The following is a 15,581-nucleotide window of genomic DNA, read 5'->3' on the forward strand; positions in this document are numbered from 1 at the left end:
TATACCTAGTTTTACGTATATAGAGCATTTAAAGCAATGAATATATTTATTTATATAGTTCACCTTACTGTCTAAAATAAATGTTTCTCTGTTCACACAATAAATTGTTTTATTAAAATGAAGTGTCCAATTTTCCCCAAATTTCTCTGATTGTAGGTCACACGCGCTTTGGCCAATGAGCGTGCGGCACTAACGTTGTTACGTAACTGTCGATGTATATATATCCTTTTCTAACGAATGTGTGCTGCATCTTTTTATTCCTTCTTCGAGCCAATTGGTAATTATATGGACAGGTACGTGACTATAGCACATAGTGCGCCGTTTTTTTGTGCCATTTTGTTAGTGTATGCCGCGTCTATTTGTAAAACGTCATTGATATTTTAAACATAAATTCGACGTTTCTATTAACCAATCCAATTATAATCGTTGTGAATGGTTGGTTACGATCGTAACTTTGTAAATTTATCCATTTTATATACATAGGTATAACAATATAATGTTATGTATATGTATTAGGTACCTTGTAAATAATTATATCTAACTTATATCGACTGGTTGGAATGTCTCGGATTCTAGGTCAATGATACTAGTATTTAAATATCATTGTTCTCAGTATAAAATATAGGCAGATAGGTGACAAAAGATGTTTTATAAGGTTTTAACCTCCCTACAGTCCGCGCGCAAGCTTGGGAAAAACGTATATATCTACTTTGGTTGCCTTAAATTTTTATAATGTGGATATGGTTCCATTAATTTCGTAATAAAAATGTCACTAAAATTGTTGATTATGTGCACCTCCTCCTAAAGTACTTATCATTTAGTATTTTCTGAGACAGGAGGCTGTTTTTTAGCTAGGGTGGGATGGTTAGGTTATTTGCTTCGTAATTAGTAGTCGCCGCGCCGGTCCTGTAGTCATTGTACTACAATGCATAATTATTTATCCCTGAATAATTCATGAACAGTGCCATCTAGCGAAATTCTATCACATTGTTTACTATATTTTCAATATAAAACTATAGGAATTTTATTATAAAATATGATTTGTATTCTTATTTCAATAATATATTATTTTATGAATAATTTCTTTGGAAATAATATTGCTCATTGAGTTATTCTATGTTGGTAAATGATATTTTTTATTTTGCATAGAGCTGTATTTTATTCTGCTATTACCTGTTTTGTTTGTGCCACAGCTTGACGTTTACAAACATAACCTAAAATTAATTCGACGTTTGTAAATTGTGATTGTTGAATATTATAATTTTTCGTGTTTTTGTACACATTCTCATGATTTATTAGTGCATGATTTGTCATTTAATTAGTAATTTGATTGTGCAGCATGGCACCGATAGTGAGAAAATCGCGGGCAGGTAAAATCGTTTTTTTTTTCGAAACGAATACTAATTTAGTTCCACTGTTTTCGACCCCTTTTTAATGAATCGTATTCAAATTGAAAAATCTGTTGCTAATATGGAATGTACACACATGTACTGTTGAGTCTAGACACTAGAGTTCTTGTAAAGTTTGATGCATATGTCACTAAATAATCAAGTAAGCCATAACATGTTAAACATTGTTAAATGGTGTCAAATACGCTAACGAAACCAATGAAAATCAGACAAGACGGTAACAACGAATAAGCGTGACATGGAAAAATATGTTAATTGCAGAAAATTTATATTAGATTTCTCATATTAATAGGATTATCTTGAAGATATTAAAGAATGAGAGCCTCACTGAAAGATTTAAGATGTCTACATCAACTTGATTTATCTGTTTGAATAACATAAGTTCACTTCCCACAGTGAAAAAAAAACATATAACATACATTTAATCACTGATTAAATGTTTTAGGTGAAATATAGACAAGTTGTTAAGTTGATCTGTGTTTTTATTGCAAGAAAGTTATTTATTATTTAGGCATCAGTGTATAAGTAATTTCCCTTTCCAGACACAGATACCGGTTCTGATTCGGACAGTGGGTCCAGTGCCAGCCGCAGTAAGAGTCCTAGCCCAGCACCCTCTGGTAAAGAGGGCAGTCAGTCTAGGTATGTCATAATTTTTTGTCCATTTGCATATTTCCAACAGTACAAATCACTTTTATGATGAAAATAAGAGGGTTTTTAGAGGCCCACAAATTACTTATTTTGAATAGTTTATTTGAGGATTGAGATGGAGTTGTTTGTCAAAAATGGCCATTAAGCACATAAAATTACTTAAGATTATAGTTTGTTATTAACATAAGTAATGTAGGGTTAGAATATTATTCTACACAACAATGGAAGTTAAAGTTCTGTGTTAATTTACATATTGTTATTGTATTTCAGATCAGTATCCCGCAGTCCGGCCAAGTCAGGCAGCGAATCTCCCAAATCAACCCGATCCAGGAAATCCTCCAATGCTTCTAATGTATCCCGCAGTAGGTCTAATTCTCCTGCTGCTTCAAACAGATCTGGCTCATCCAGTCCTAAATCCCATGCCTCAGGTAGCCCAAAGCGCAGAACCTCAAAGTCAAGGTCCAGAAGTGGCTCAAGGCGGTCCCGTTCTGGATCTGCTAGTGGCAGATCTCGCTCTGGCAGTGCCAAGTCACGATCAGCGAGTCCTAAATCAAGAGATCAATCACCAAAGTCTGGTTCACAGTCACCCAAATCGAGGTCCCAAAGTCCTAAATCGAGATCGCAAAGCCCTAAATCACGGTCACAGAGTCCTAAATCGAGGTCCCAAAGCCCTAGATCTAGGTCGCACAGTCCAAAATCTGGTGAAGCTAAAAGCAGGTCTAGGTCTAAATCAGCCAGCGCTAGTCCTAAGAACAGAAAGTCCCGGTCTAGATCTGGGAGTGCTTCATCAAGATCTAAGAGTCCTGTTGCAAGGCAGGATGTTCAAGACAGCAGGTCTAATTCTCCGAACCTCATGATTGATGACAACCAAGACAAGAACGAATCTAAGAGTCGTTCAAGGTAAACAATGTTATAAAATTTTAAACAAAAACAGTTTCTTGTAAGTAAATGGTTGTACTAATATGAACTTACGTTTCAGGTCTGGTTCAAGACAGTCCAGGTCAAAATCGCGCAGCAAGTCCAAAAGTCGTTCCAGATCACGATCAAAGAGCTCTAATGTGTCTGAAGGTAATTAAAAACACATATCCAACTAAAACTCACAACTGAAATAGTATTTGATTATGTTTCAAATTGGTATAAACTATGTTTATACCATTCTGTTAGCGATTAAAATCTTTAGCAAATGTATGCATAATTTCGTTTTATTCTATCTTTACAGGTGACAAGAAAAAGCGCTCTGTACTATCAGATTCAGAGAGCGATGTTGGCGATAAAGGTGGTTCGAAGCGTAAGAAGGGCTCGGACAGCGGCTCAGACACGAGCAACAAACCCAAAAAGAAGTCCAAGAAACTCGTAGACTCTGATGATGACGAGAACCAAGAGAAGGGTGATACTGGTAAGTCTATTAGACTTCAAACAAGAAAGGATTTGGATGTGTTGTATGTAATTCCATTATGTTCGTTCAAAGCTTAATCGTCTGCTTTTATATCGCCGTAAAGATATAACGATTGCTTTCAAATTACACTCACCCATGGTTACATATTTAGGATCCAAAACCTGATTCTTTAGTCCACAGAAATTGAAAAAAAGAAAAGTAATATATGTTTTTATATTGATTATCTCGTTTGCAGTTACGGCGGATGCACTCTTCGGAGATGCTTCAGACATTAGCACAGAGGACGAGGGAAGCGACAAGCGCGGCTCTCGGTCTCGCTCGCGGTCGCGCAGCGCCGCGCGATCCGACGATGGACGCCGCTCGCCTGACGAACGGAAGGGCAGCGGGGATGAGGTAATGAGTACAAACTCATTATAAAGTAAATATGAGATATGATACCCAGTGGCGTAGCTAGGTAAACAAGAGCCCTGATGGAAAACAAGGGCCTCCCGGCCCAGTGTGTGCAATTCGCTTAATCAATGCGAGGACTTGGGCAGGAGCCAAAAGACCCTGATTACAGTTTTTGGTAGGTAGGTAGCTAGTTTTCACAGGGTATTAAAAATGTAGGTCACTGATTAGGGTCTGGTGGGCTCGCTGTCCTCGGAAGTACTATTGCACTGTACTGCCTAGCCTTATGGCAGTTATGCCCCTAATCGGACCGTGTAAAGAAATTATGCAATCCATACATTAAGTGTGTCATACTGCGATGCGACATTGCGGTACGATTGACGTGCTGAGGTCGCGGGTCGAGGAAAATTAGGTTTTTGTGCTTCGTATCAATGTGGAATCTGGAATCTATAATAATAGACCCAACATAGCCAGCGAAATGTGGGTGTGATAATACCTCTGTCTATCCATGAAGAGAGAAAAGGTGTAATGTTATGTATATTAATCCAGGAGCCGCGTGAAAAGCCCGAAGAAGAAGAAGAAGTGGAAATTCCGGAGACTCGTATCGACGTCGACATGCCCAAGATCTGGACCGAGCTAGGCAAGGAGTTGCATTTCGTGAAGCTGCCCAACTTCTTGTCTGTAGAGACCAGGCCTTACGACCCGAACACTTACGAAGATGAGATTGATGAAGAAGAAACTTTGGATGAAGAGGGTCGGGCTAGGTGAGTGGTTTTAGGAACATACTTTATAGTTTGCATGGGTATATCTGACTTTTGACCCATCAGGGGAGCAAGGGAGGATTCCAGCTTTTGTAATAATTGGTTAGAAGTTCTTTTTCGAACTTTTTCTTTACAATGAGGATTATTAGTACTTTACTATTTTCTTTTTAATACAACTGAATAAACAAAATTATTGTTTATGCAATTATTATGCATGAATAATAATTATCAGTCACAAAGCACTGCTTCTCTATGTTCTTTCAAAGGAATGGTAAAACAATTAAAATATTAATGATTCACAATTTCAGGTTAAAGTTGAAAGTAGAAAACACCATTCGATGGCGCACAGCGTTTGACAAAGAAGGCAACGCGATCAAGGAGTCGAACGCGCGGATGGTGAAATGGTCCGATGGTAGCATGTCGCTGCACCTCGGCTCCGAGATATTCGACGTTTACAAACAGCCTTTGCACGTAAGTTTCATGTCCATTACTGGTTATTGGTGTCCATGACTGGGTTCTTTATTATAATATTCAACAATATCAGTTACATATTATAGTCAGGTTAACCTAGATATACTGTTATTGAGAACTGTTCTGGCATCTCATCAGTTAGCTCTTTTATCTCCTATATGATTTAACAGCCAGTAACTGCTGCCAGGCTTCACTTACCCACTTCTGTTTTCCTTTAATTTTTACCATCTTTATGTCTTCTAAAATATTTTTTTCATGCCAGGGGGACCACAACCACCTGTTCGTGCGTCAAGGCACAGGTCTGCAAGGGCAAGCTGTGTTCCGAACGAAGCTGTCGTTCCGTCCACACTCGACCGAGTCGTTCACTCACCGCAAGATGACGCTGTCGCTCGCTGACCGGTCCACGAAGACCTCCGCTATCAAGATCCTGTCGCAGGTCGGCACGGATCCTGATGCGGATAGGAAGTACCAGCTCAAGGTAAAGTTTATAATTATACTGTCGTCTTTTCCCTTGTCCTACTCTAATGTGGGTAGATAATATTAGATAATATTACGAATTGCTACGGTTACGATGATTTTTTCCTGGATGAAAGGCTGGTTATGTATGTTTCCACGATAAAAAGCAGCTTATGTGAGGAGGTCCAGGGTCTTTCATACCAAACTATCATACCAAATTTCATCGGAATCGGTTCAGTAGTTCATTTATAAGTATGGATTCAGTATCGAAGTGGAGTCGGCGAAGTGCTACTAGGCATTAGTTGTTTTTTTGCTTTTGGCATATCAAAAATGTTGATATGAGATATTATTGTTTCCAGAAAGAGGAGATGGAGTTGCGTGCGGCGATGCGGTCGCGCGTGTCCGCTCGACCCAAGCGACGCGCCGGCGCACGCGCGGCGCAGCGAGGCGACGACTCCGAAGACGAGGGCGGCGTCTCGCTGCAGGCCATCAAGAACAAGTACAAGCAAGGACAGAAAGGTACCGCATCACTACTACTGGAATACTAAATCTGTAATGACTGGACTTTACATTAAACTTGAAATTCAATTAGCTAAAACTATTAATAGAGTGAGAGAAGTTGAAATTAGGGACCCATTCTTTACCCTGTTAGGAACCTCGCATCGGGTAAAACCACCACTGCACTTGGATTATATATTTACAGAAATTATACCGTAATAAAAAGTCATAGTAGCGGGAAGTTTGGTCAATTGGTTCTACTTTATGATTTTTTTTATTCAATTTATAACTCAATAAAATCATTTGTTTAGCGTCAGCGGGTGCAGCCATATACTCGTCAGAATCGGACGCGTCTGACGTCGAAACGCGTCGCGCGCGGCGTCAGGACCGCGCTAAAGCGCTCAAGGATTCTGACGACGAAGGCAGCGATGACAAAGCAGGAGGCGAGGCCACGCCCGCCCGCAGCGGGAGTGCCAGCGGGAGCGGAAGCGGAAGTGGGAGCGATTGAGATACTTTTTTGTGAATTGCCTTCAACAGAATACCCGGGTCAATATGTATTTGTAGGCTTCGAGTGTTGCAAGTAGTCGTGTAACGGTCTATAAAAGTTATGCCTTATTTTTCATCTTTCGAATATTATATCAGAGTATCTTCAGGCCAAAATTACGTCCGGGACCTTGTTCTCTATGCCACAAGGTATCTTGACGGTACACTACAGACACGTAACGCAACGTGTCGCGTTTAAGACAATAGAATACTATTCTACGTTAATTTCACGAAGATATCGTAACACGGCTGTGTTATGAGATTACACTGTCAGAGAATAAGATCCCTGTAAACCATAATCCTACCCTAATTTTGGAGACATTTTTGTTCTGGTCTCTTGATTAAGTAAGGTAAGATTCATACCTTAAAATATTTTGCTAACATAATTACATGGCAGTTATTGTAATCAGTTTTGTTATCGCGTTAGAATTTACTACAATTTTATAGACATTGCACGTGACTAACTGAGCTTAACAACAAATGACTCTTTGTTATTATTAAGACTATGTAGCTATTATATGAGCTACAAAAATGTAAATAAATTATAATTTGTAATAATGTATTTTACTTAACAATTTGACCTCCTGTAACAGTAAATAATGGCATATATTGAAAGAAATATAAAAACTACATTTAATTGCTAAGTTATTGTATTTAATATTTTTAAATAAATTTGTGTTTCATAGACAATTCTTCCGACGCCGATGATCGTCCAAAGACCCTCGTCTGGTTTCGTCACATTGTTTATGACGTATCCGCATCTGTCAAATTCTATATTGCTTCTGGTATAAAAGCGATCGAACGTGGAACCCGGTGCAATGAGTTCACAACTTTCTAAATTTTTAATAGGATATGCAAAACTTGGTCTGAACTCATCTCCTAGACTTATTGTTGGGTTGCTTAGACTCGGCGGCACGTTTTCTGAAAAAAAAGAATGTCGTACATATTATTCTTTTCCAATATATGGAAAAAAAATCCATCTCTATCTTCAGTAGCGGTGCGGTGACGTACTTACGCACTGATTATTAAAATTGTGCAAATTGCGTTTAGGGTTTGATTATCGGCTCGTGGGCTGTTTCTGGTTGTGTGGTGTTGTTCTGTGTACTACGGTCCGTAAGTTTTTGAGTGTTTTATTTCGGATTTTTGAAATAATTATCAAATTGTTTCATCGGTAAGTGCTTTTATTTTTATTTTTATTGTGAGGGTACTTGGCCGGCTGCCGTAAAGGTAATAAGTATTTCTATTCCGTGTATTTGCCATTTAACTTAGTATTTTTAATAGCGTTTAATTCAATTTAACATGCCAAATAATAACGACGACCCGCCTGATCGGGGTCCAAACCCTTTTCGTAAAAGCGGAATAATATCGAGATCTCCTTCTTCCGCAAAACCCAAGCGACTTTTTAGTGAAAATTCGCCGTCAATCAATGCTTCACCGGAAATAAATCGATCCGCATCTCAAAATACGGTTTCGCCTAGGTCCGACGATAACATTGAAAAAGAGGATAATTATTGCGATTTGGTTTCTGAGGCCGCGAATTATTTGTCCAAAATAAATGAACTCGTGAATGATCAGGGTTCACGTATGAACGTCGCGAATAAGTCTGCGATAATGGACTTTACTCAGCGCATCACAGCAATCGTTTCGGTGTTGGCCCTAAAGTCATCGTGCAACGAAACCAAGTTAGCCAATGCGCAACGGGAGCTAGAAGGTATCAAGAATTGTCCCCGTCCTACTCCACCCAAAGCGGACGGCAAAATGACCTACGCGAGTTCCGTTAAGCTCCGTCTGCCAAAACAAGCCCCGGCAATGGAGCCTCGCGCGCCTCTCCCGTGCGTAGTGGCTTACCCGACTAGCGAGCGGACAGCTGATCTCACGTCATCGTCTGCCACGAAACAGGCGCTGTTTAATGCAATTAAACCTAGCGACGACGGATTCCAAATCGTAGGCGTTAAAAACCGCGAAAGCTGGCGTTGTACTTCGCGTTGCCAACGAACGTCAGATTCACAAACTCCAGTCGGTGGATGCATTAAAATCAGCTGGTTTACGTTTAGAGAAACCAAAAGGTCGACGTCCGCGAATTTTAATTAAAGATGTCCCATCCTCAAATGGAAGACAAAACCGTTTTTAACAGCTTTGTATCGGCAAAATATTAAGGATGAAATGCCAATTAAGGAGGACGATTTCATTAAATCCGTAAAAATCGTTCGGCGACGTAGTTTGGAACACGGACGTAAATGGATAGGCGTGGAAATTGATTCGAAGTGAGAAAACATCTAGTTGCGACCAAAGACAAACTATTTATAGATTGGGCAACTTGCAGGTTTATTGATGACGTGGAGATAGTCCGCTGCCTCAATTGCCAACAATACGGGCATGTGCATAAGTTCTGCACCATTAAAACACCAACTTGTGCCGTTTGTGCCGAGGCACATGAAACCAAGGCTTGTCCACATAAGGACAATCGTGATTTTAAGCCCGTATGCGCAACTTGCAAACGTTTTAAGAAACCCCACGACCATCGCTGTGGGTCTCAGGAATGTCCGTCATACAAACATAAATTAGAAACCCTCATTTTGTCAACTAGAACTAGAACTTTCTAGACCTCGATATCATATCCTGTAGTTACTTATATAACGATTTAATAGTATGCCAGTCGAACATGGCATTAGATGCATATCCGCGCATTAATTTATGAATATTCATGTTATTCACGAACGTTAAATTACTTAAATGTTAATTTAATTATTTCGTATTTTAATGCGTTCATCAATATAAAGGGAATAATAGGAATGCTATATTATACCAAGCATGGAAACGAAATATAAGAATTTGCGCGGCAGATATTTTTGAATTAAATATTTACTTATTATACTAGTATCGCCAGTTTCTTAACAATAATTACAAGATTATTCAACCGATACTATCTGATAATTGAAAAAATATCTAAATTCTTTATACAAATAAATATTCTTACTATGTATTGATAAGTAAAATTGACTATAGTATAGAATGTCAATCCATCCATTGTTCTCAAAGGCCCCGAAGTGGTATGGTTGGTAGGTGTATTTCAGTTCCCTCCAATGATGCGATAGGGGGCGAGCTTATCGCCAAAACGGACACTAATTCCAAACTCCGGGGAAATACTAAGAAAAATATAAAATTTTCAAAATAAATTCAGACTTACCAACAATTTCTATAGTAATCACTTGAAACAGTTCAATCCAGTTCCCATCCAAGTCCTTGTGATAAACGCTTAACACCCAATTACCATGATCGTCTTCTGTCAAAGGACCTATAACTATATCACTAGATTCAATTCTCTCTTCCATTTCCAATTCATTTAATCTTTTATCTTTAACGTTTAATATTTGGTAGTTGTTTAGGGTGTTACGATCGGCCTTGCATCTGCTTTTACATGTTTAACTGCTATTTCATCATTATAAAGATCATTGTGTTTCCTCTTTATATAGCTCGGTTGTTGTATATCGATTTTTGTTACATCTCCATTGGGTTTAGTCAAGTAATATAGAGCATTTTTGTCTACCATTGGTGCTGAAATCGTGATGATGTCGTTAAGCCCGCAGGCTATGAAGAGCGGTGACAATTCCACTTTTGAGTTTGCTGAAATAGGATAAAGTGTGAATTTAATAATGTCAATCCGGAATTAGTTGTTATTGACGTAGATAGGCATACTATTAGATTAGCATTTGGTTCGTCAAACAAGCTAAAATAACTATGGATCAGCTCCTGGTTTTGAACCTGATCTCCTAGTTCATTACTCATTAGGCAACTACTATAGAAATGAAACAGAACGAAATATAATCAAGTAACGTCTACTTATAATTAATTGTTCCAATGAATCACAGCGTCACGTCTGTTTCTATATTTATTGTTATACTCATTTACAAATATTTGTTTTGAAACGAATGTAAATGGTCATGTAACGGCATTCGTTCCACAGCAAATTACCTAGTAGTACTGGTAATGATTCAATAATTCGATACATCCGTGCAACTACTGAACTGAGAATGGCCGTGCGTCTAAACATCTCGATTTCTCAAATGAGAATAATAATAAATGTAATATTGTGCGACAGCCTCGCTGGCCTAGTTGTATCTATATCACTTATAAAAGTAATGGTCATTGCTCGCGGTATATCACTTAGTAATGGTTTTCGCTCGAAGCTGCGCCTGCGTGAAAAAGTTTTTTAGATTTAAAAGTCCCGCTACAGATTTTCCTAGGATAAAATCTCGTCCACGTCCTTCCCAGGGTCTCAAACTATTTCTATAGTCGATTTAATAGAAGTCGTTTCTATAGTTAAACCGTGAAAGCGTAACAGACAAATAGTCAGGCAGAGTTGCTTTAGCATTTATAATATAGCTAGATGTAGCTCGCAGTTTCGCCCGCGTGTATAGGCTTTCCGACTACAAAAGTCCTCAAAACACTAGGATGCCAGCGCCATGTATTTAAAAACTAGATTTAATAAATCCATTATAATTTCCCATGGGAGCAAATTACCGAGATGCAAGTAGCCTATGTGCTAACCCAGGACATGATCTATTCGCACGCAAATATCCAAATCCATTCAGTTGTTACTGCATTTACTTCTAACTAACATACAAACCAAAACTTTTAAAAACTTTTGTATTTACAATATTAATAAGGTAAGTATGGATTGTTCCCCGATTTAGGTGAGATTTTTCTTCGTCCTCATTTGTAGTTTAATTTTATATTCTGAAGACCTTCAAGCAAATCTATTACGGTATACTCCATGACGAGCGTTTGTAAAGTTATTATGTTGTTTAAAATTTATTCATAGTGCGAGGAAAATGTAAACAATCACTTGGGCTGTACACACATTTGTATATAAGGCAATATACAAATTCTTCATAATTTTTATAATGGGTCACTGAAATTATGTTGTTAAAACAACATGCATATCTTTTAAAAAAAAAAAATTGTAGCCGGTGTAAGTATTGGACATAATAAGACTTAATATGTCATATCTCCGGATGGCGAGCGCAGTGGAATACCAACCAATACTTTGTGATCAGCCCCGGATCTATGGGGGCGCAAGCCGGGGCCCATACCCCGGGCGGTAAATCCAAACTTGGCAGAGGGCGGCAAATGTAAACTTTAACTACTGAGACATCCTGAACATTACACACATAAATTATTTCCCGCGCGGCGCGAAATGATGATGATGATGACAAAGTTAAAAAAAAAGGTGGCCGGGGGCGGCATGATCCAGATTTTGCCCCGTTTCCAAAAAAATCAAGATCCGGGATTGTTTGTGATTCATGGTGTTGGTGTTTCTGCTGTTTATGGGCGGTCGTATCGCTTACTATCAGGCGAAGGGCAAGCTAGTCTCGTCAAACAAAGCAAAAAAAAATACTATATGTTACTGGAACCGTAGATGTAAAATAAAGAAGTGTAAGTTTCGAATAAAATAAATATTAATAAAAAGATTTTTTATTGGCTGTGTTTTAAAGATCAGAAGCTAAGAAGAATGCAAAAGATAGGTACCGGCTAGCTTTGATTAAAAACGGGTATTCAAGCTTTTAAAGAGTGGCTTAATTGTGAGATAGGGTATAGTGGTGATACACGGAAACACAATGAAAATGAATGTCATACGAAGGCTATGAAAACACGCGAAGAAACTGAAAGTAAATCCATAGAAACTGTTGTTTTGAAAAACTTCTGCCCAACATTAGGACATTATAGGCCGATACAATACAACAAGGATATAATACATTATAAAACTTTCGAGAATTATCGTGTCCCTGCTCCTGCTTATATAGATAAATACTGTTCATGGCACTGTGTTAATAATTTATTGCCATGCCAATTTATTACTTATTATACACTACGAGTATATTATATTGTTAATAGTACGTTAGTTACGTAGTTACACTTTTGTATATCCATTGTTTGTTTAACTGACGATGGTGTCTTTTAAATAGAATAAATAAAAACGTGTAAGTACCTTGTTTACAATGTTAATATGTAATAAGTTGTGATAATAAACGACGAATCATTTTCATTTTATTAAAATTAAGTACATACATATTATTGCAACAAAAATAAATAAAATGTTGTCAATGCTTTTAACTTATCACAAAAAATGAACTGTTATAGAACACTGAATATCATGCGTAGGAACGTAAAACCGATTATAATCTTACTTCTTACTATTTTATCTTATCTATAAAAATGCTAAAGTTTGTGAATATGTTTCGATGTTTGCATTTTTGTTTGTTTGTTAGAAATAAACGTAAAAACGACTGAATGGAATTGGATAGGTAAAAATTGGCACACGGTTCAATGTCCTGAATTAAGACAGGCTATTTTTATTCCGGTAATTTGCTCCAATGGGAAACAATTCTTATACCTGTTTTTTTCAATAGATGGCGCTGGCTTAATACATTTTAAAGACTCGTGGCGGGAAAGACTTCACGCAGGCGAACAAAACGTTTATCATTATATAACAAATGATATTGCATATAGTGGTATTATTGCTTGTATAATAACACATACATAAAATATGTGAAAAAATACACACACACAACATCACGCATTTATCCCCGAAGGGGTATGTAGAGGTGCAACCAAGGCACCCGCTTTTCGCCAAGTAGTCCGTCCCATGATGTGATGCGCGAGCCTATCGCCACATCAGGCACAAATTTCAGACTCCAGGCTGATACTGAGCAGAAAAACCCAAATATCACTTTGCCCGACCCAGGATTCGAACCCAGGACCTCAGAGCGCTGTCGTACCGCGCATGCGGTACAACTACGCCACCGAGCCAATCATGTGAAAAAATGCTTATAAAATTTTACCTTCATACAATAGGGGACCGGACAAATTTTCAGAAGGTGTTTTAAATTGATCATTGTGGATATAAATAGCCAAGAAAAATAGTATTTTGCACAAATAAAGCTTAAAAAGTACATAAAACCATGCCTAAATGTTAAATAGCTATAATTCCCGCGCAAACACTACATTATGTCATTTCGTCTCGTGTGACGTCATACGTGGATAAAGCAACTTGACAAGTCTTGTCATTTGAACAGTGATTCAATAATGCCAGATTAGGATTATTTACCCTAGATTTAGGGTAAAACTGAATCAGCAGGGTATTTTTTATGGTAATTTTGGGGTAATTCTACGAGTTAAGGTATTAAAGCTATTGTTTCACGGTATTGTAATAAATATTGAGCTTAGAGAAAGATGTTCCCTACAAAATTGTAGGCCATGAAACAATTATAATTTTTTATTCAATACAATTTTCGTGTACAGCTGGTTGTTCCTAATAAAATGAGATAATTAAATTAATAATTATTGAAGTGGAAGTGAAGAAAGAAGTGGCGTCTGCATAGATAAGGATATAAAAAAAAAGTACCGAATTATTTATGATTGGTTGGGTAAAATTTTAAATTCCAAATAATCCTGGGGTAAAGAGAAATTATGATCTTGCAACACTGCATAGACTCTCAGGCAATGTCAGGTTACTGTGTAACAACCAGAATTCTATATAAATAAATATTCTATTCCATATCATGTGGCAGCTAAAACATAAATAAATACATCTCATAACCATAACCTCCCTGGAAGTACAAATGATTTAATTAATTGAAATATTCATCGATTTATTTTAAACCGAAACACTATTTTTATTTACATACATCAAAGTGATCCTCACAGAACTAAATCGGTGAGTCTGCAGACATTCCGTCGTAGGTTCGTCTTGCTAACTGCAACCACTTTATTCGTATATCTGCTTTTCGTGGTACATCAATAAATAATTTGTTTGGTAAAGATATCGAAGTATTATTACATTCAGGTACGACGCACCAACGATATTTTTTGCGGTCCATTATGATTAGCGATTAAACAATCTGTAAACGTTAAGCTGGAAGATAGTAACAACGTCCCGTATAAATTAATATTAATTATTAGAGCAGTTCTGTGTCAAAAAACACCTTTAAAGCATTAAAATAACACAACGCGGTATGACATCCAGATGACGTCTGTTTGTTTACATTTTACCCACGTGTGACGTCATGCGCCGTGATTGGTGTTTCATTTGCCGTAAAGAATAGACTAAAAATATTATAATTATTGTATTTTATTTATTGATTTAAAAATACAAACCACAACTCTTTTACAAAAACAAATATGAGATAATATTTTTAATATTACAAACTTTACTTTAAACTCAATTTCAGATTTTTTGGTAATACCTGTCCGGTCCCCTATTAAAGTATTTGTGTATGTGGAATTAAAGCTTTTATAAATATGGACGCAATATATGTCACAGTATTTACTATTGAAAAATCGCTTCACGGACTTACTACTCAAATTATTAAAATGTTTATTTTAAATTATCTGTTTTAGTGATACAAACCCTTTAGCAATGCAGAAGGGGGAAACTAAATGTAAACAAGTAGAGATTTCTTTCAAAATAAATTAATTAGACGTGTAAACATATACTTAAGGCAAAAATCACGGAACACAACATCCTATAATTAAGTATAACTACATCTAATTCAAAATCAGAAAAATAATATTCATTTAAAATATATTTTTAGTATTTTCACTAATTCACACAAACACCTTTCCTTTGCCTTTACGCACAAAAACAAACTAGGTACGTACACACAACACGATTGTCTATGCTAATGGTGACGGCGTGCAACAGAAGCGCGTTGCAGACTAGCAAGAAATGTCTGCCGTTCATGATTCCAATGCTTAGACTGATATGAAAAGCAGGCTGATACCGCGCGACGATTATGTGAGTTTTCACGTTTTATTATTAACTGAATGAAACGTTGAACATATGACGTGAATTAGATATTAGTGAATGCAACAGAGTACGTATATTACGATAAATAGCTTTTATATCACGGGTTTAGATTTAGAGTCAAAATGTAAGTAGTTTTATGGTGGTAGGATATATTTTATATCCGCCCTGAGAGTGACCTATAAAACCCGCCATAGTGGCCCGCG

The 15,581-nt window shown here is 37.3% G+C and overlaps 2 protein-coding genes across 4 annotated transcripts; one reads left to right on the forward strand and one right to left on the reverse strand.

Moving 5' to 3' along the window:
* Window positions 1-1,188: 1,188 nt before the first annotated feature.
* Window positions 1,189-7,124, forward strand: LOC115455131 (another transcription unit protein-like). Its single transcript, XM_037447259.1, has 11 exons — window positions 1,189-1,370; window positions 1,952-2,048; window positions 2,328-2,957; window positions 3,037-3,125; window positions 3,277-3,453; window positions 3,689-3,846; window positions 4,390-4,604; window positions 4,910-5,072; window positions 5,335-5,550; window positions 5,888-6,047; window positions 6,338-7,124. The coding sequence occupies exons 1-11, from the start codon at window positions 1,340-1,342 to the stop codon at window positions 6,532-6,534; spliced, it is 2,133 nt and encodes a 710-aa protein (XP_037303156.1). The 5' UTR covers window positions 1,189-1,339; the 3' UTR covers window positions 6,535-7,124.
* A 77-nt stretch (window positions 7,125-7,201) lies between these two features.
* Window positions 7,202-15,233, reverse strand: LOC119193626. Of its 3 annotated transcripts, XM_037447266.1 has the most exons (5): window positions 14,980-15,224; window positions 10,542-10,762; window positions 9,998-10,193; window positions 9,757-9,959; window positions 7,202-7,490 (listed from the first exon to the last, which is right to left on the reverse strand). In XM_037447266.1, exons 2-5 carry the CDS (start codon window positions 10,618-10,620, stop codon window positions 7,210-7,212), a joined length of 759 nt encoding a protein of 252 aa, XP_037303163.1. In that variant the 5' UTR covers window positions 10,621-10,762; window positions 14,980-15,224; the 3' UTR covers window positions 7,202-7,209. The 3 variants fall into 3 exon arrangements, 1 of the variants encoding a protein (XP_037303163.1); XR_005114007.1 differs by lacking the exons at window positions 10,542-10,762; window positions 14,980-15,224 and adding an exon at window positions 12,559-13,140 and having other exon boundaries at window positions 7,461-7,490; window positions 9,757-10,193; XR_005114008.1 differs by lacking the exons at window positions 7,202-7,490; window positions 9,757-9,959; window positions 10,542-10,762 and having other exon boundaries at window positions 10,056-10,193; window positions 14,980-15,233.
* Window positions 15,234-15,581: the final 348 nt, after the last annotated feature.

This window comes from Manduca sexta, chromosome 6 (genome assembly GCF_014839805.1).
Source record: "Manduca sexta isolate Smith_Timp_Sample1 chromosome 6, JHU_Msex_v1.0, whole genome shotgun sequence".
NCBI lineage: Eukaryota > Metazoa > Arthropoda > Insecta > Lepidoptera > Sphingidae > Manduca > Manduca sexta.

What these genes read in the sequence shown, in the direction of transcription:
- LOC115455131 (XM_037447259.1), top strand. Translation starts at nt 1,340, where the DNA reads ATGGCACCGATAGTGAGAAAATCGCGGGCAG. An exon ending in AGTGAGAAAATCGCGGGCAG is followed by an intron (nt 1,371 to 1,951) that starts GTAAAATCGTTT and finishes TTCCCTTTCCAG; the next exon opens with ACACAGATACCGGTTCTGAT. An exon ending in GTACAAGCAAGGACAGAAAG is followed by an intron (nt 6,048 to 6,337) that starts GTACCGCATCAC and finishes TCATTTGTTTAG; the next exon opens with CGTCAGCGGGTGCAGCCATA.
- LOC119193626 (XM_037447266.1), bottom strand. Translation starts at nt 10,620, where the DNA reads ATGTTTAGACGCACGGCCATTCTCAGTTCAGTAGTTGCACGGATGTAT. An exon ending in CTTTATAATGATGAAATAGC is followed by an intron (nt 9,960 to 9,997) that starts AGTTAAACATGT and finishes GGCCGATCGTAA; the next exon opens with CACCCTAAACAACTACCAAA. An exon ending in GATTACTATAGAAATTGTTG is followed by an intron (nt 7,491 to 9,756) that starts GTAAGTCTGAAT and finishes CTTTTTTTTCAG; the next exon opens with AAAACGTGCCGCCGAGTCTA.